Below are 19,249 nucleotides of genomic sequence, written 5' to 3' on the forward strand. Positions count from 1 at the left end.
GACCAGAGTGACTAGAAATTTTAATTAGGTAACCTGAAAAATCATCTTTAATTTTTCTTACCCACTCCTACTACACAAAAAGTATTTTATTAAGGAAGGTGAAGTTCTCCATTTGGAATAATTATGGAAGGACGTAAGAAACTTAAGTTAACCTAACCCCATAAGAGAGAAGGGTGAGGGCCTTACTGGCCCTGAACCTTTGGGCATCTCCTTCTGGTCCTCAGTCCTACATCTCCATAGCTGCCTCCTACAAGGTCCCTTGTTCTGCCCTGACTGCCACTAGGCACAAGCAAGGAGGCAGCTGGTGTCTCCACTAGCGTCTTTCCCAGACCAATTTAATATAGCCTGGGTGTTCTTAGTTACAGAGACAAGGAAGGAGAGAGGGGAAAAAAAGACAGGCTGTCTTCGAAAGACCCCTTGGGCCCCGCAGACACTGTCTTTTGGAGAGGATAACTAATCATATAAAAACCTCTGAAAACACTTTCATCCTCAAAGGCTTCAGTAACTCTCCTGGCCCTCATCCTGCTCCCCCTACACCAGCCCAGAGCACAATCTCCAGACAGGGCGTCACTTGACGCCCCTGAGATTTTGCTCATCTTGTGCCCCCAACCTCAAGGCAAGGGGGAAGAGAAAAGGACAAATATTTGTTGAGCATCTTCTGTGAGCCACACCATGAGTAGCCATTTTATGAACATTCTCCCATTCAGCCCTCACCCAGGCCATTGAGATAGGAACCATCCTTGCTTTGCAGATGGAAAACAGGCTCAGAGATATCAACCAAGTGCCCACCGTCACGCTGCCAAAAAGTAGTGAAGCTGGGGTCTGAATCAGCCCAGTTGGGGTCCAAAACATACACACTTCCCACAATACTTAGCTGCCTCGCAGCCTAGGATGTCCTTTCCCATCTTTTCTTCACGGAGAAAGCCTACATATTCATGAAGCCCCAGCCCAAATGTCACCTCTTCTGAGAAGCCTTCCTGGAATCCTCCTGAGGGGACTGCCTCGTCTTGATGCCCTTGCGGTCCTTTCTGAAACCTCTCCCATGATACTTCAGGGACCTAGGCTCTCCCTCGTTCAGAAAGCCCAGGAGACTCTCCAGCTACTGCCACGGGCTGACCCTGGGCTGCACTTCAGCAAAGAGTTTCAGTTTCCTTTCCTGGTTTGTGAGCTCGCCGGGGGAGGGGACCACGTCTTAACAATCTTTGTAACTCCACAGCCTGGAGCAAACGTGTAAGGGAGCACGGAATGCTTAAAAGCATGGATTTTTTCGTCTGGAATAAAATCCTGGTTTTCCCACTTCCTTGCTATGAGGATTTGGGCCAGTTAACTGATGCCTCTCTAAGCAAATGGGGATGAGAGTAACTACCTCCACCTCCTGAGGTGGCTGTGAGGAGAAATGAGATAACACAGGCTCACCACTCAGGACAGTGCCTGACACCAGAAGAGGTGCTCCAAAAAAGTTAGCTAATATTAACTGAAATAGAAATATTCTTAAATCACAATAAGCATTTGTCAATTTGTCTCTCAGTCATCCTTGCCTTGAGGTTCTCACTACCTCCGTTTTATGTGGCTCATGTTTGGCTGTTGATCACAGAACCCCTCCCGGCTCCAAAGATGGCCCAGGGACTCAAGCTTGGCCGGTCCTAGAACCAACTCTATTAGCCCCGCAACAGTGATTGGTCCAAGACTAGGCATGTGACCCGAGCAGGCCCAATCAGAATCTTCCCTGTGTTTGATAGAAGGACATTGGGAGAAAGATGCTCTTTCTCATTGCTTGGGTTGCCAGCCATGTTCTCTGCAGATATGATGTAGAAATGTGGGTTGGATGTGTGGAAAGAGATTGAATCTGGAAAAGTTGAACACCCAGTTCCAGCTCTGCATTCCGCTCTGTGAGTTTTCCCTCCTGCCTTCTCATTGTGTGAGTGAATAAAATAATAATAATCGTAAGGTAACATTCTTTGAGTACTTACTATGTATTAGACAATGTTCTAAGAGCTTTATATTAGTATTAGTATTAACTAATTTAATACTCATGACAAACTCATGAAGAAGGTACGGTTAGCAACACTGTTCCCATTTCGCAGATCAAGAAGCTGAGGCACAGAGAGGTTATGTTAACGTGCTGAAGATTGTACAGCAAAACGGCTGAGCCTGGGCTTGTACCCAGGCCGTCTGACTCCAGAGCCCACGCTCTTCACCCCTTCACTACATTGTCTTGCAAACTCTGTTAAAGCACATTTAAACCTCGTTTTTATCTCTTGCAAAGGAAAAAGACCCTCTCTCTTCCTTTACCTGTAGAAGTCTCAGCTCCCGGTGGCTTCTCCTCTTCAGGCCAACCTCCACTCTCTGACCCCTGGAAAGAAAACTCTTCCAGGCTGGAAAGAGACTGCAGCTCCTTGGGGGGTGTCCTGCATGGGGTGCTGTTGGTGCTGATGACAGCTGACACACGGAGAGGCACGGACACGGCAAAGGGCTCGGAGATGTTCAGGGCCTTGCGCTGGTGCCGGGGCGAGGGCTCCATCTGGAAGAGGCTGCTGGTGAAGACGGACTTGCTGGGGCTGTCGTTCGAGGTGTAGAACATGCCTAGCATCTTGGGGGCCGTCTGCTCGCCCTCGGGATCCTCGATGGGCCGGAACACCTTCAGCTGCTCAGGGGGCGGCCGGGCCTGAGCGCCCTGGAGTTGGCTCCGGTCACCGCTCACGTCAAAGCCCCCCTCCGCCCCTGCCGGCATACCCTCCTGGCCCCATTCACCCTCCTGTTTGCTGAGGTCACAGGAGCTGCCCGTGCTGGTCGAGTGCATTTTCGCTGCTGGAATGAAAAATCCACCGGTGGTGACTGTTCGATTGAAATTTCCTTTGGTTTCTTTCCCTAATGAAAAGCAAACACATGGTCAGCAGGCTGGGCACACACACGACTGCACAGCGCCCTCCATAAGGGCAGGCTCACAATACTTGAGTACTGGAAAGGCACAGCATGCTAATAAGGGCACAGCCACCCTAAGAACGACAGGTATACAACATGTGGTTGACAAGAGGAAGCATCTTCTCATGTGCACAGAATTTTGTCATGATGCCCCGAGAGTACCATCTGCCGTCGTGTCATATGGATCCCTTTTAAACTTTGCAGGTGGAGCAGTTTCCATCAAAAGGCCACTGCTAAGATTGCCACACAGAGCAGCCATCCACCGAGCATTAAATGTAGATCACGAAAAAATTAAAAGATTGGTGGGAGATGCTAGAATGATGCTTGCTCAAAATGAAGACAAGAGAAAGGGCAAATTAACAGAATCTTGCTTTATTTTAAAACTTTAAAACTTATTGTTTTAAGTCTTCTCTGGCAGATGGACCCAAACAGGGGTTTGATTTCCCAGCAAGGAAATGAAGGCTCTTCTCAGTGAGACCTCTCTGCCTTTTCCCAGGCTTCCTCCTTCAGAGGATGAGAAACTAGAAAAGCAAATTAACTAAATGTTAGAAAGCACAGCTGTGAGCAGCGAGTTCCTGACTGACTTAGAAGTGAAAGCAAAGCAAAGAAAAATCTCTATGGGAAATAAATCAGCTGGGAGATGACAAGTGAGTTGCCAGGGACCTGGAAATAATTCCCAACTAGACAGCAAGTGCTATGCTGGACATCTTAGGCAGCAATGGATTTTAAATTCTTTATTTTTTTTTTTAAGATTTTATTTTTCCTTTTTCTCCCCAAAGCCCCCTGGTACATAGTTGTATATTTTTTTAGTTGTGGGTCCTTCTAGTTGTGGCATGTGGGACACTGCCTCAACGTGGCCTGATGAGCGGTGCCATGGTCCGCTCCCAGGATCCGAACCAGCGAAACCCTGGGCTGCCGCAGCGGAGCACACGAACTTAACCACTTGGCCACAGGGCCGGCCCTGGGTTTAAAATTCTTATGACCACTCGGTGGGGGAAGCCTAATAATGTCCTTTAACACGTGAAGAAACTGAGACCCAGAAAGGTGGGCTAACCCCCCCAACGCCCACAGACACGGTGACTGGGATTTTGAAATATTAAATTCCCTAAAACCGGGCAAGAACTCCCCCGAGAGGTTTCAAAACCAAAGCAAATGGAGGAATATAAAGGTGGGAAAATGCTAAAAGGATCGAGTCAGCTTAAAAAGACCTCACTGAATATTTTACAAGTTTAGAATTAATTTTTGGAAGTTGTTTGAGAAAAATGTCTTCTATTAAAGAGGTTGGGAAGTCATGGGATAAATGTGGGGGAGGTTGAACAGTCTGCTGCTGGGGAAGCCCTGTGCCTTCTGACTTGCCACCGTGCATTTTAGCCACTTCACAAAAACAGAAGCAAGAGGGACAGGCAGGTACAGGTCAGCACTTCCAGGTGGAGCTTTAAGAACCAACGTAGGGGGGTGACACTTTGGTGACAGTGTCACCTGACATGCAACTGTATGTGCACATCTACTCCAACAAGGGATGTCATCCTTCACATGTGCCTGACGTGGAGCTGGTGCCCATCAATGTTTATGAGTGAATGAGTGAATGAATGAATGAATCTACAAACTCAAAATCCTGACTTTGCAAGCATGATGAAGCTAATGCCTACGGAAACAAGCAAATTCAAGACAAAGAAGCATCTAGGCACGAAACTCTGAGCAAAACTCTGAGTAACCAGAGCTTGACTTTTCTTAATTCCCCAGGGGGAAGCCTCCTCTGCCTTGGCTTTTAGGTGTTGACGCATTTTTTTAAAATTCCGATTTATTTAAACTAAAAAACTAAAAAAAAAAACTAACCTAAAAAAAAAAAACCAGTTCACTCATCAAAAGGTGTTGAGCTTTGCCTGGGTTCAGGTTTGAATGTGAAATGCTGTCTGTCATCTCCAGCTGCAGTTAGAGGAAGGCTGGAGAGAGAGGGCACCTCCTGAGGCCTCACTGTGTGGCAGGCAGAGTAGAGGAGGGTCACGCGAGGCCTCTGTGAACCCCTTGGGGTCAGGAAGGGTCAGGAAGGGATTTGGGACTGGGGGATTGTCGGGACTGGGGGATTGGGCGTGAGGTGACTGGAGACGAGCAGGCCCAGCAGCTTACGAAGGCCACTCTGGTGTGGGAGCTCCAGGCTCCAGGTTCCGAGTCCGAATGTAAAAATCTCACCTTCCACAGGCACTGAGCACAGCGAGTCCATGCTTTTAGCTGGGCGGATAGTAGCCTTTTCCACTAAAGACAAAAGAAAAAATAACCCTGATGAATGCACCTGAAGAGGAAGCAGTCAGAACAATAGCTCAGCCTGTAAGTACACGAGAACTTTCTTTCGGAAAGTATTTATCATTTTCCCCTTTGGAAAACATTCCCCTACTCCGCTCTTAGATTGTTCCTACTTTCTTAATGGGACTGACCTTATAAAAACAGGGCAGTTGTAGATCAAAGTTTTATTAACATTTTACAGATAAAGGTAAATTACCATTTTGCCAAATAGCTATCAGCAAATGAGGAGTCCTGAACCCAATTTTAATGTACATAAAGGATTCAAAGATTGATCCAAGGGGGTGGAACCCATGAGGCTCCAGGCAGCCCTGCCTATTTGGCAGGGGGAGAGCAGGATTCTTGCTGCAGCCACATCTGTCAGCACCCAGGTATTTGGTACAACCTGTGAGAGGGCCCAGGAGAGGTGAAGACACCTTGCTCCCCATGTGCAGCTCTGCTCCTAGGTCTGCGGACTGGTTGCTCCCCACTTGGTCTCACCCGCCACCCTCAGGCTGGAGCAGATCCCAAGTAGCCCAGGCTTTTTTGTGCGCCTACGATGTGCCTGGTGTACTCTATGCATCTTTGGAAGCCACCTGAGCAGGTTTTTGGAAGAATGTGGTTTAGTATTCCAAGCACAGGAGGAGGCACTTTCACGAACATCATGTCTTATCAGTTTGCTGAATTGGCTGGAAGGTAGTTCCTTCAAGTCAAGCTTGCTGGGTGGGGAGAGAAGGCAGTTTGGAAGCCAAGCGGGAGCCCTAGGACCGGTAGCCTTTCAGGTAACTCTGGATTCGGACAGACGTGGCTTTGAATCCCATCTCTGCCACCTGTGGGCTGTGTGGTTTCAGATAAGCAACTTATCTTTTCTAAACTTCAGTTTTCTCATATGTAAAATGAGGCAAGATAGAGCTGTTGTGAGGATTCAACGTGTAATGCACATAAAGTAGTTAGGTTGTACTAACCTAGAACAGAATAAATGCTCAATAAAAAGTTACTATCTCTCCTGTCGTTGTCAGTGTTACCTAGTAAAGGCCAGGGCTCAGCCACAAAGGGGAAGCCAGGAGATGGTTCTAGAAAAAACACTCAGAGTTGGCCCTACACCAAATAGGGCTCTAACTCACACTTGTTTTCCCCTCTTTGAAAGTTCCCCCTTTTTCCCTCTTGCTCCAAAGTCTTCTCCTTCTGAGAGGCTCTGAATTAGCCCCTTGGCCTCCCCAGCTCAGGGCCTCTCTCCCACTGGGGCCCACAGTGCTGTGGGAGGACACAGCCATCTTCACTCAAACCCTCCAAGGGCAGAGATGGCCTTCCACCTCCTTCCTTCCGGCAGTGGGCCAGAATTCTTGTCCTTTCAAGATCTGCTATGTCCACAAGTTTACAAACTGACTTATTGTCCTAAAACGGCCTGGCCAGCGCCCCTTCATTCATGTGTCTGAGACGAGATTTGCCTCTATTTTCTAGGGGCTGTGTTTCTGGACTTCTTCTGGTTTTCGTGTGTCAGCCTTTAGGGGCAGTGACCAGGTGACCCTGAGTGTCGTGGAGGATGGGAAACAGTTCTGTCTGCAGGGCCATCAGTGTTCACCTGTCATGTGGGACCCACTTTATGACCATGCAGTTCCGTGTTGCCTTGGTGGCCACAGCAGCACATCAGAGCTGTGGCTTTTGGGAACAATCCCCAAGGATTCTCTGGCCCTTTTACTGGATAGTAACTAAGTGCACAGGGCTCCTTGGCCCATGACTACACTTAGATTATATTTTTCTGTCTGGGACCTTGGCCTGGCCTCATGCAGGTGCATTCACCAGTTTTCTGGCAGCCCTGGGGTCCTTGAGGCCCTTCTCTTAGATTATCCCTATGGCTTTGGGATTTTCCTGCTCAAAGGAGTTCACTTTGGAGGGTTCCCTGGACTCTCCCTGTTTGATGATATACAAATTCCAGTACACTGGTGCCCGGGAGACTCCAAAGTTTATGTGTCTTCCTTCAGTCAATATCCCAGTTTTTCTTATCATTTATTTCCCATTTCTGTTCCATTTCCTAAATATGATTAAACAAACACCCTTTTACCTGCCCTGCTCCCCCCAAAAATCTCCAATATTATTCATGGTGAATCAATTTTTTAAATGCTCTTAATTATGGAGCTTTTATCAAGATTTAGAAAATTATTTAAATATGTTAATCCACTGATTCACTTTTTTCACATGCATATTTCAACAGATAGTGAGCCCATGCGCCACTTGCAGAGACCACGCTGGGGGATCATGACCATAAAGCAGCCCCCCCACAACTCCCCACCAAGTCTTTAGTTTCTAGGGTTCCAGAAACATTCCTCTGGTGAAAAGTGGCCACTCAGGCAATAGTCAAGGTCACAGAGAGCCCCTTGTATTGACACTGATGGCTCTTTAATTTCATCCCTGCATCTCCTCAAAATTCAGCTAATTTGGTGATCTATCTCTGATTAGTTTGTTCATGAGGTATCAGACCAGTGGCCTTCAATCCTGGATGCATATCAGAATCACCTGGGAGCTTTTTAAACGCTACCAACACCCTGACTTCACCACAGACCTCAGGCAAGTTGCTGTGGGTGTGAACCACACCCTGTGGGTGATTCTGAGGTGCAGCTGTGCAGAGAAGCCCTGGCCAGGACATCCTGTGCCTTCTGTGAATGTACCACCGTTTGATCCGGCACCTTGGACTTCCTCTTTTTGAAAAGCACACGGGGGTGGAAATCTTCCTAAGTCCAGATCAAGGCAAATCATTTGTTTCATTTTTTCCTTGTTTGTTTTGTTCTATTGTTTTTGATTTTTCGTTACTTGGTGAACCTCTTTCATTGTATCCCTGATTCTATAACTGAAATTCTCTCTTTGATGTGCTTAAGCAAATCTCTTATTAGATCAGGAGTTTCTTGCCAGGTACTCCTCCCCTGAAATGCTCCTTTGAGAATCCTAATTTCTGATTTATATCTGATCTACCATGCCTAAGGCAACTTCCCCTCTTCACCTGAGCTATCTTTGCATTTTGTGAAAGACATGGTTCCCCCTATAATGAATATTGCAGATGCCTACCCAGAATCTATTTCCCTTTCTCCTTCTCACGGAGTCCTTGCATTTCTTGAGTGCGTCTGGCTGTAATCCCATTCCTCATGCCAGTGATTGGTTCAGGAACCCAGGCCTAAGCCAATCAGCACAGGGCACTCCCTTAGCCATAAAGATTGACCCTTGTGACTCAGTGAAGGCAACTGAGACAGCGGGGGAGTGGAATGAGGGCTTCTGGGAAAGAAGGATCTTTGCTCTCAGGAACAAGCTGCCAGAAATGACGTTCTTTCTCCTCCAGGACTTGATTGAGTTGGATTTGCTATTATTTACAAGCTGAATCATCGTAACAGCTACACCCTCGTTACTCATGACTCTAATAGGGAAACTCGAAGATTTCTAACATCTGCACTTTATGATCCTTGGCATACAATTATCACTGGGTTCGAGGAATGTCCTTAAAAATATTTATGTCTTATTTTCCCTAAAGGCATTACTCTCCCCCTCCAAATCTTTATTATTAAAAATTTCAAATAGTCAGAAAAGTTGAAGACCTCTAAACCTACCACCTAAATTGACATTTTGCCGTATATTTTATCTTTATCTACATCTTTTATTTTATTAAAATATATATATTTTGCCATATATCTTTATCTATATCTGCTTGCCTATATTCTGGTGAATCATCTGCAAGTGCATTTCAATATTTTGACACCTCGCCTTAAATACTTCAACTTTAGCACTATCTCCTAAGAACCACTTGCACATGATGAAAATCTACAATTCTAATATTCAATGTATTTGTCCCCCAAATTATCTTTTGTGGTCCTTCCCCCCTGCCCCCCCCCCCCCCCCAGCTAGGATCCACCAGTGAAGGTTTCCTCACTGCATTTGTACATTTACCTTTTTCAACTTGTTTTCACAACTATTGCCTCCATTTTTAAAAATCATACCTTCAATCTATAACACTAAAGGTCATTATGGCAAATTTCTTTTGAATCTTCTCTTTCTGACATAATATTCAGCTGGATTGGTTATGTTCCTCACTGTATAGTGGTTCCCTCAGTTCCTCCTGCATCAATTCCTATTCACGACTCAGATAGAATTCCCACAGGGCAGCATCCCCACGTGAGAATCATGACCTGACCCTGGGGGAGAGGGGTCAGAGCGTCCTACGGTAGAGTTCAATGAATAAATGTAGAAGGAAGGATGGAAATAGACAATGACCATTTGGCAAACACCACAATCATAACTGTTGCAGGCAAGAACCACTGACGGATGCTAAAGGTCATGGATGAAAGTATGCTAAGTAACAGGATATTTGCATAGTCTCAAAATATCTCCCACAAGATACTTACTAATTGCAAAGGAAAAGATAGTAACTTTACAGGGACAAAACCTTGTAGACAGCTTAACCAAGTGGTCAAAGTTGACATCACCAGCCATAAGATGTTGACACCATGTGTCTCCTGATAGGACACACTGAGACAGACACAACATTCATAACCTCAGTCTAATCATGAGAAAACATCAGACAAACACAAACTGAGGTATCGTCTACAAAGTAAATGGCCAGTACTCTTCCAAAGTGTCAAGGTCAGAAAGACTGAGGACTTGTCTTAGACAGGAGGAGATTAAGGATGCATGACAACTGAATGCAATGTGGGTTCCTGGACCAGAAAAAAGACGTTAGTGGGACAATTGGCCAAATATGAATGAAGATGGTGAATTATTTAATAGTATTATATTGATACTAATATTCTGGCTTTGATCTTTGTATTATGGTTATGTAATATGTTAACATTTGGGGAAATTACGTAAAGGGTATATGGGTTCTCCATGTACCATTTTTGCAAATCTAAAATTATCTAAAAGAAAGAAAAGACTCCCTAGTTAATTTATAAGTTTCTGTTTCAGGGTTAGGTAGCTTGATGTGATCAAACTGACAAATAAAAATGGCAAGCAATAGGATATATTGGCGTATATGAGGAAGCCATTTGGTATAAACCTAATTCGGCCTGACTTTGTTTTTCCAAAAGGGCCTGACTGTGGCCATTGAGCATGCATTGTATATCTGCTTAGACATTTTGAGATAAAGGTGCAACTTCCCTCCCCCTCCCAACGTTGGCATCTCCTTAAAAATTAAGCATCTTTCTTTAGGCTGGGAACTTTCTTTAGATTGCAGCGCTCATCTGTGACTGCCCAGCTTGAGGCAACGGACCTGCCACCCCGCAGGGTTCACTGAGACAGCAGGCCTAGCTGCTGTTTCCATCAGTCACTGTGCTGACAGAGCAGCCTCGTGACTATTGTAAAAGGGACATTTCAATCATATGTGAAACATACTCTCTGAGGGTATATAACCACCCTGTATACCCCCACTTCTTTGTAGTGCTCTGTTCCTTTGTGGAAAGACTCTCCTGGGTTATAATCCTCAGATTTAAGCTCAGAATAAACTCACCCAAATTTTCATTTACAAATTGGTTATGGATTATTTTCGTCGACAAAACGAAAGACTTAAGAAGCAGAATTAGGAAAAAGTATCCATCTCATAAACATAACTGCTTGCTGAGTCTCACCTGAGAGCCTCTGTCCTCTCACGAACACGCTCCCATTCCTACTCAGCTTTGACTTGGAGTCGGATCCGGAACGGCCCAGGTTAAAGATTGATTTCCACTTCTTCGATTTACTGGAGAGCTTTCTTCTGAACGAGCCAAGCCATAAAAGGTTAGTTTAGTAACTAGTCACTTCAGCGGGACATTTAAATTGACAAGGACTACCCCAGTCATGTTCTTAGCTATGAATGGCTCTGACATTTCAGGAAACACCTCTCTAATATTCAAGTTGGGCCTGCCTCTCACACTGTCTAGGGATGCCTGAGGCGACCAAGCTAGGCTTTCTTTCCTTATTCCTCCCTCTCACTTGTTCTGTGTAACCCTGGTCTCCACACCAGAGCAAAGGACCACAATCCCCAGAGGAAGGGGCGAAGGCGTGCTGTTAGAGGCAGGGGTGGGGCAAACAGAGGCAGGGATGGGTGGGGGACTCAGAGGTCATGAGCAACCACACAGTTCTGGGAATTCTGGTAGGAATTCTGGCAAGCACTCAGTCCTGAGTTTTCAAAGATACTTCTTTTTTATGGGAGTAAACACTCAAGACCATAGGCCTCAGTCCTGTTATTCTCCCTGCACTGTGGCCACACTGCTGGCATATCCACAGGTGAGGAAAGGGCTGCTGAAGACTTTCACAGGCTGGAAAGAGGGTGGATGAGAAAGCAACTTGGAAAAGGGTCTGGCCTGGGAGGGTGGCAGGCTGCCCTGCGGTCAGCGGTCGCTGCAGAGAAATGCAGAGGGCAGTGAGTGTGTCTCCGGCTTTGTCTCCCACTTCCCTGATGCCTCAGTAGGGGGCAGGGGAAGGAGAGTGCTAGACTGGGTCCAGAGAGCCTGGCGCCACCAGGGGTCACCACAGGCGCCTTGCCCTGCTCTGGCTCGGCCCAGCTATTGGACTTCATAAAGTTCCAGGAAGAAACCCTGCAACTTGTGGGTTCCACAAGGGACCTTTTCTCTGCAGTATTCTCTTGGACATCCAGTTCTCAAGCCCAGCGTATTTTACGATCAGTCAGAGAGAGACGTGCAGTGCGTGGTGGTGTTTTCTGGATTTGGCCTGGTTTTATCAAGCACTTGACTTTGGGTATATTTTACAGGGTCACATACCCAGGTGTGGTTGAAGGCAGAGGTCCTTCTGAGATTCACTTCTTCCTGACCCGTGGGTGGGAGACTAACTCTCCAGGGGTTTAGGGGGAGGAGCAGTGGGGCTCAGTCTTGAGAGAGCACCATCCCTGCACTCCAGGAAACGGAGGGCTTCTTGCCAGGTGAGTTCCAGGTGTGCTATTCCCATAACATGCAGTGTGACAGCTGCCTCCTACAGTTGTGCAATGTGGCAGTGGTCTTTCTCCCCCTCAAAGGGAAACAGCCCTGCCATCCTGGGAAGCGAACTGACAAGAGGTCTGAGGTGTCTGTTTTCATACCTCTTCTCCGGAACCAAACAGTGAGGATGACCATCTCCAGCAAAAAGATTGCCTTGCAGCTCCTCCACCTACTGTCTGCCTAGAATTTAGGTTTCCTGCTTCAGTCACTGCCTCCTTTGACACAGGTGTGAGGGGGAGGGGGGAGGAGGGGCGTGTGGAGACCAGGGTTACACAGAACAAGTGAGAGGGAGGAATAAGGAAGGAAAATCTCCTATGAATGAAAATGATGTTTTGCTTGCTTTTGGAGGAGAGGGAGGGCTCTGACAGGTATGAGGTGGGGAATGGAAGCCAGGGATGCATGTCCCCAAGTGCAGCCCACAGCTGTCAGTCCAGAGTGGCACTCTCTGTCAACTTGTCCTCCTTTCATCTCTATATAGGGCTGTTGTAATGCTCTGTGGAGGTGGAGGATGGGGGTGACAGGGTCGAGTTTTTGTTTTTAGCAAACTTCCTTTGGAAAATGTCCAGCCTGTTTTGTCTAAACTAAGAAGTGAAGGATTTCAGTCATGACTCTTGACCCCTATGACTCCACCCCCACCACGGTTCTCGGGCTCTCCTCTACGGGATCGGGGATCTTGCTAACTCTGGGGCAGTGAGTGAAGGCATCAGCTGCTGGTGAGAGACAGTTGTGGAGACAGCTCCCTTCTCTTCTGGAATGTTTCCCTACACCCCAGCGCAGATGACACCCCCAACCCATGCTGCCATCATGGCCCTGAGACTGCACACCTTCCTCCTCTGTCTCCCTCCACCCAAACATCTCCCAGAATTCAAAAGAATGCCACTTGCTTGTTGTCTGGTAACTCAAGGACGGTGTGGAAGAGGGTGCCCATGGGAGGGACAATCTCAGGCAGGCTATTCTCTCTCCTTTCCTTCCGAGCGGGATGATTAGTAGCCAGGCTCCGAGCCTGAGCTTCCTCCAGGCTCACCAACTTCATGGGTGGAGAGAGGGCTGGCAAGGTCTGGCTCTTCATGATGGGCCGGTTTTCTATAAAAAAAGAGAAAAGCTCACAGACCTCCTGGGAGGAGGCCTATGTGCTGGGCCCAGCCAGATTCCCCATCCACAGACCCTCCATTCCTGACCTACTGACAGGGGGGCTTCTCTTGGGCCTGGTAGGGTCTAGGGCAGAGGCTGCCCACAGGAAACTGACAACCCTTCTGGCTAGACTAGCTGAAGGCACACAAGGGCTTCAGGAGGTAATCTGTAGTTCTGGCCTTTTCAGAGAGGGATCATTCATTCATTCATTCATTCAATGACAAACATTTACTGAGCACTCACTGTGGGCCAGAGCAGCAGCAGTGGGTCTTTGCCCCTGGGAACTGCCTAGTGCTTTGGCCAGGTGGGACTGAATGTCCAGCCACGGAGGGAGCCTAACTCAGCTAGGGGAAAGCAGGAGACTATCCCCCTCTCTGCAGCTGGGGACCACAGGCTCAAGGCAATTTAAGGTTGGAGCCTGTACTTTCCCTCCATCACCTGGGCTTATATCTCTGCAACAGAAAGACATTTTACAGCCTATACTATTCCCTAAAAGATAAGTGGCGTTTGACTCACTACCCAGTCATCTTCAAGTGCATGCAAGCTAACCTCTTCCTTATATGGTTTTTTTTTGAGAAATAGAAGTGATGATGGCAGATTGCTGGTGTCCAGGGTTATCTCTTTTCTCTGAGTCAGTGGTTCTCAACTTGGGGTGATTTCATACCCCCTTGCTCCAGCCAGGGACATTTGGCAATTTGTGGAAACAGTTTGAGTTGTCCTAAGTGTGTGTGGGAGTGCTCCTGGCACCTCATGGGTAGAGGCCAAGGATGCTGATAACATCCTACAAAGCACAGGACAGCCCCACAACAAGAATTATCCAGCACAAATGTCAATAGTGCCAAGGCTGAGAAATCCTGATCTAAGTGAAAAAAAAGAGGCCTAAGTTTGCCTCTAGTTAGTCTTGCGGCAACCTTGCCAGTTTTCTGTAACTTCAGAAGGTGTGAAAAGCCTCAAGGATAACCGGGGTCAACTAAGACTAAGAAGTCATTTTTGGTACAGAACTCACCTAATTTTCAAAAGCACCTTGAGGGCACTATTTCTCTTTGCAGAGTGTGACCCTGTCTCTTATTTCAGAGGGAAATAAAACTACTGAAAAAGGGGCGTTGTAGAAAATGGAGACAGTAGGTAACACTGGGTGTTTCCAGGGAGGACAGCGTCGCCGTCCTTCAGCAGGATGCCATCCAGTAAATTTGCAGTCCAGAAAACTTCTCAGTACAGTTTCTGACTTTAACCCAAGTTTTCCGACTTAATCCACAGGAAGTTAAAATATTTAAATTTAATTTATTCTCAGCGTTTGTTCATAGAGTCTAGATTATTTATGGTTTTGTTGATTATTTATTTACTTAAAAAATTAAATCACTCTGGAAGCAACTGGAACAGTGGGCAGAACACAGACTGCACAGTCTGAGGCCTTGGGTTAGCACCCGCCTCTCCCCTGAGTTCCAGGCTCCCGTAGGCCTACTCAGCGTCTCTGCTTAGGTGTTTAATAGGCATCTCTAACTTTACATTTCATAACAAAGCTTGTGATTTCTGCTCCTCACCTCTAGTACCTCCTCCCGTCTTCTCCAAGTTGGTAAATGGCACCACGGATCACCCAGTTGCATTAAGCCAAAACCTGAAGTAGTTATTTTTCATTCTTTCCTCTCTTTGATGCACCCCCTCCCCCCACATCTGGCCCATAAGCCAGTCTTGTAATTCTCCCTCCAATATATATCCTGTATCCAGCCACTTTCCCCTTTCCACTGCTGACATGTAGTCCAGGCTGCCATGGTTTCCCACCCCATTTCTTGAGGTCTTTCCATAGCTCCTTAACTGGTCTCCCTGCTTCCAGCCTTGCTGCCTTTCAGCAGCCAGAATGCTGAGATCCTGTGCTCCCTGCTCAAAATCCTCCAATGCTTTCCCATGGCACGGAGAACAAACTCCCAGCATGACCGACCAGGACCTTCCATCTGCTTTCCTTCTCCTTCTCACCCAATCACCCAGTAGTCTACAAAAATATACAGGACAAGTTTTTTAATGTATACTCTCATTATATACACACATATATTTGTAAATTATACATATATACCACTATGCTTGTATTATGTGTAATCGAAAACATGCAAAATCATAGAAATTACAAAGCATACAATAAAAATAGATGAAAAAGAAATTCTCATAGTTTCTTCCAACACCCATACTTGGGTATTTTGGTCTTTGGCACCCACTAGGGTGGGGCACCCACTTTGGAGACCACACTGGCTGACGTTCTGCAACACTATGAGCCCTTTCTGCCTCAGAGCGTTTACACTCCCTGTTCTCTGGGTTTGGAACATTGTCCCCAGATCCTCACATGACTGGTTCCTCTTGTCATTCAGGTCTCAGTTCAAAGATCACATCCTCAGAGACCATGGCCACTCTGTACCAAGATAACACCCCCAAGTCACTGGCCATCATGTTACCCTGCTGTATTTTCTTCAGGGCATTTATTCTTTGAAGGGATAATGTATTTACTTGTACACTTGTTTATTGCCGGTCTTCTCAAGCAGAGCATAGCTCTATGCAGGGCAGGGTCTTTGCTGTTTTGTGCACTGGCACTGCCCCAGTGTCAAGAACAGGGCCTGGCACCCAGGGGGTGCTCGATACATATTTATGTTTTCATGAGTCTTGGGTATATCACAATCCCTCTGGCCTCATTGCTCTCATTTATCAGTTAAATGTATTGGGTTCTATGACTTCTAAAATCTTTCCAGTTTGAAATAGAACCCTATTTCCAAATCTCAAATTCCAGAGGGTCTGACTTATTCTATTTTGTGTAAACATTAGGTGTGGTACCTTACCAAAGTCAATATGAATTCATAACAAGAAGCTTTAAATGAAATAACTGAAAAATAAGTATTGGAGGCAATCAAGAGTTAAAGGCTAAAGAGTAAATCGGATTTCAATGTGCAGGACGAAAGATGATTAAGGCAATGGTCATAAAGAGAACTGGCATCCCCAGGTTGGAATTAGGAAGAACCTTAACACTAACAGTCATGCATGGGATTTGCTGTCTAGAAGGACATTTCCCAAAAGGTAATAATTCTCCAGAACGCCTTATCTGCCTATTTTCCTATTTTTTCCTCACAGAGGCAGCACGGAGTTAAGGAAAGAGCATGGGCTGAAAGCTTTAAGTTCAATGTTCAGTGCCACCAGTTACTAGCTGTGTGGCTTTGGGCAGTTACTAAGCTTTCTGGTTCTCTGGTTCTTCATGGTGGTTGTGATAAGCCAATGAGATGATGTGTGTGGAATGCCTGCAAGAGTTCCTGGCATAGAATAAGTCCCCACTAACTTATCAGCTGACTCAAAAGGATGAATGAATGAATGCATATTACTTCTTACTTACTTTCACAAAGCATTTATGTAGCTTAGAACAAAATATACATCTATAGTAGAAGAGTTAAAATAAAGATAAAAGAAAGATCAGCCACTCCTAGGTACACAACCAAGAGAACTGAAAACATATGTTCACACAAAAACTTAACATGAATGCTCACAGCAGCATTATTCATAATAACCAAAAAGGAGAAAAAAACCAAATGGCCATCAACTGATGAATGGATAAACAAAATGTGGTCTATCTATACAATAGAATACTATTCAGTCACAAAAAGGAATGAAGTACTGATACATGCTCAATATCGATGAACCTTGAAAACATGCTAAGTGAAAGCAGTCAATTACAAAAACCCACATATTGTATGATCCCACGTATACAAAATGTCCAGAAAGGCAAACCTATAGAGATAGACAATAGATTAGCATTTGCCAGGATCTGTGGGGAGGGGAAAATGTGGAATGACTGCTTATTGAGTATGGAGTTTTCTTTTGGAGTGATGAAAGTGTTCTGGAATTAGATAGTGGTGATGGTTGCACAATTCTGTGATTATATTAAAAACCACTGAATAGTACCCTTTAAAATGATTCAAATGCTGAATTTTATGTTATATAAATTTTATCTCAATAAAAAAAATTTAAAAAAAAGGTCATAAACCACATAGAAGACAGGGTAAGGGTGGGAACAATTATACCAGAAATCAAATTTGATGCTAATTGCAATTAATTATCTCTGATGATTATACTTGGTTTTTCCAAATTATTAGCTGAACTGGAAAAGAATGCTTTGATCAGCTAGCACAAATGTTTTGCAGATATGGTTCTCATACACAACTGGTTCTCCAGGTGTGGACCCTGACCAGCACCAGCAGCCTCACCTAGAAACTTGTTAGAAATACGAATTCTCAGCAGCACTCCAGACCTGCTGAATCAGAAACTCTGGGGATGAGGCCCAGGAATGTGTGTTCTGACAAGCGCTCCAGGTGGTTTTGATGTGCTCTAATGTTGGAAAACCACTCACACAAATTGTGGTCACCAGGCAAGAATTCTTAATCAACTGGATTTCTGGTTTTTACATATTTGCCTCATATGAGTTCAAGCAGCATTAACCAATTCACTCCTAGGGTTCATTATGCCATTATAAAAGCTACAGGACTGAAATGCCATATTTTGCATCCCATAACATCCAGGCTAAAACAGCTCTATCTTTCTCCCAATATGGCACAGTGAGATTCAACGCTAACTAGTCTCTGCACACACATGCCCACAAACACACACTCATTTTTGTATTCCTCATGCCTGGTGCAGGGCAGAACAAAGTAAGCACTCAAGAAATGCTTTTGAAGAGAATGCATTCTGAATACACCTGTGAGTACAAACAGGCTGCCCTTAACTCCTTCACTTAAGGCTTGAGGATGAAGGCACAAAGGTCTTCTGAAATATCATGCTGAAAGTAAAGATGAAATCTAATAGTTAAAGGGAGGAATGTTGCCAGTGCCTCTAGATAACACCTCCAAGAGTTTAAGAACTCACCAGTAAAACATTACTCACCACGCCACATTCATGGAATAGGCCATGTATGCAAGTGAGCAGAAACATACTATAGCCACAAGTAAACACATCACACCTTTGCTGCACACACACGGATGTCTACATGCATTGATCTCTAGACAATGACACACACAGTAACCAGCGCACGCACGCAGCCTACACTCAGAGCTAGAACCAAGCCAACCCTGACTTATGCTTGTGCCCCATCACTAAGACGAGAAAGGCTGGGCTGGTGGGGTGTATGCCAGGAGGAGCCGTTACCGTCATTCTCCAGAGAGCTGGGTGCACCATTGTTAAAGATTTGGTCCACATGATTCAATATGAACTCAATCACCACCTGCTGGACCCGGACTGCCAGGAAGGCTGCGTCTCCATTGCAACCAGTGGCTTCGATTTCTTTGGACCTAAATTGCAGAAGAAACACATTCGGTGAGCGAGTCTGCCCTACAACTTGAAGTGTACGGGGGAGTGAGTGGGTCTTTTGTATAAGCCCCACCTCCTAGAGGTATACGGCTTATTAATCTGTAGAATATTTTAACTATTTCAGACTAACTAAAGGGACTCTCCAAAGACTGTGAAGCCCAACAAACTGAACAACTTGAGAACAGTTACCTGGTATTACCCATTGTAAGACTATAAACACTATATTAGTGAAGATATAGGAAATGATTTTTTTCCTTCATAGGAGCTCTTTCTACCACCACCCAATTGTTCTACGGGGCAGGTCACCATTTATCAAACCATATGAAGCAGCTCATTCAGGTTATAGTCAGCTGTGATGCCACCAAAACCAACAAAAGCCAATGAACCCCAAAGACAAGAAAGGCCTTTTCAAGAAATTACAACATACAGATCCATAACTTCAGCCACATCCCAGTTGTAGCCAGAAAATGCCTTTGGAACCCAGAGTTTCCAGGTTAGCAGGCAAAGAGCTTAGCCTGTTAAAATCACCTTTAATTCATATGTGCTACAAATGACCACTTAGCTACAGGTTCGTCTTCAAGGGGCTTCGATTTTGAAGAATCCAGTCTCTGTTTCAATTAGTGGCCTGCTTTGAGCCCACTGGG

At 45.6% G+C, this 19,249-nt stretch overlaps 1 protein-coding gene across 2 annotated transcripts in view; it reads right to left on the reverse strand.

The window, feature by feature from the left end:
- ARHGAP31 (Rho GTPase activating protein 31) overlaps positions 1-19,249 on the reverse strand; it is a 110,436-nt gene that overhangs the window by 14,509 nt on the left and 76,678 nt on the right. For both annotated transcript variants that reach the window (XM_008514604.2, XM_070583838.1), the window contains exons 6-10: positions 18,444-18,586; positions 13,031-13,229; positions 10,803-10,927; positions 5,113-5,175; positions 2,293-2,868 (exon numbers count right to left, since the gene is read on the reverse strand). In XM_008514604.2, the coding sequence (XP_008512826.1) occupies positions 2,293-2,868; positions 5,113-5,175; positions 10,803-10,927; positions 13,031-13,229; positions 18,444-18,586 (1,106 nt within the window). The remainder of the gene's footprint in view (positions 1-2,292; positions 2,869-5,112; positions 5,176-10,802; positions 10,928-13,030; positions 13,230-18,443; positions 18,587-19,249) is intronic.

The sequence above is a fragment of the Equus przewalskii genome, chromosome 18 (genome assembly GCF_037783145.1).
Source record: "Equus przewalskii isolate Varuska chromosome 18, EquPr2, whole genome shotgun sequence".
Lineage (NCBI taxonomy): Eukaryota > Metazoa > Chordata > Mammalia > Perissodactyla > Equidae > Equus > Equus przewalskii.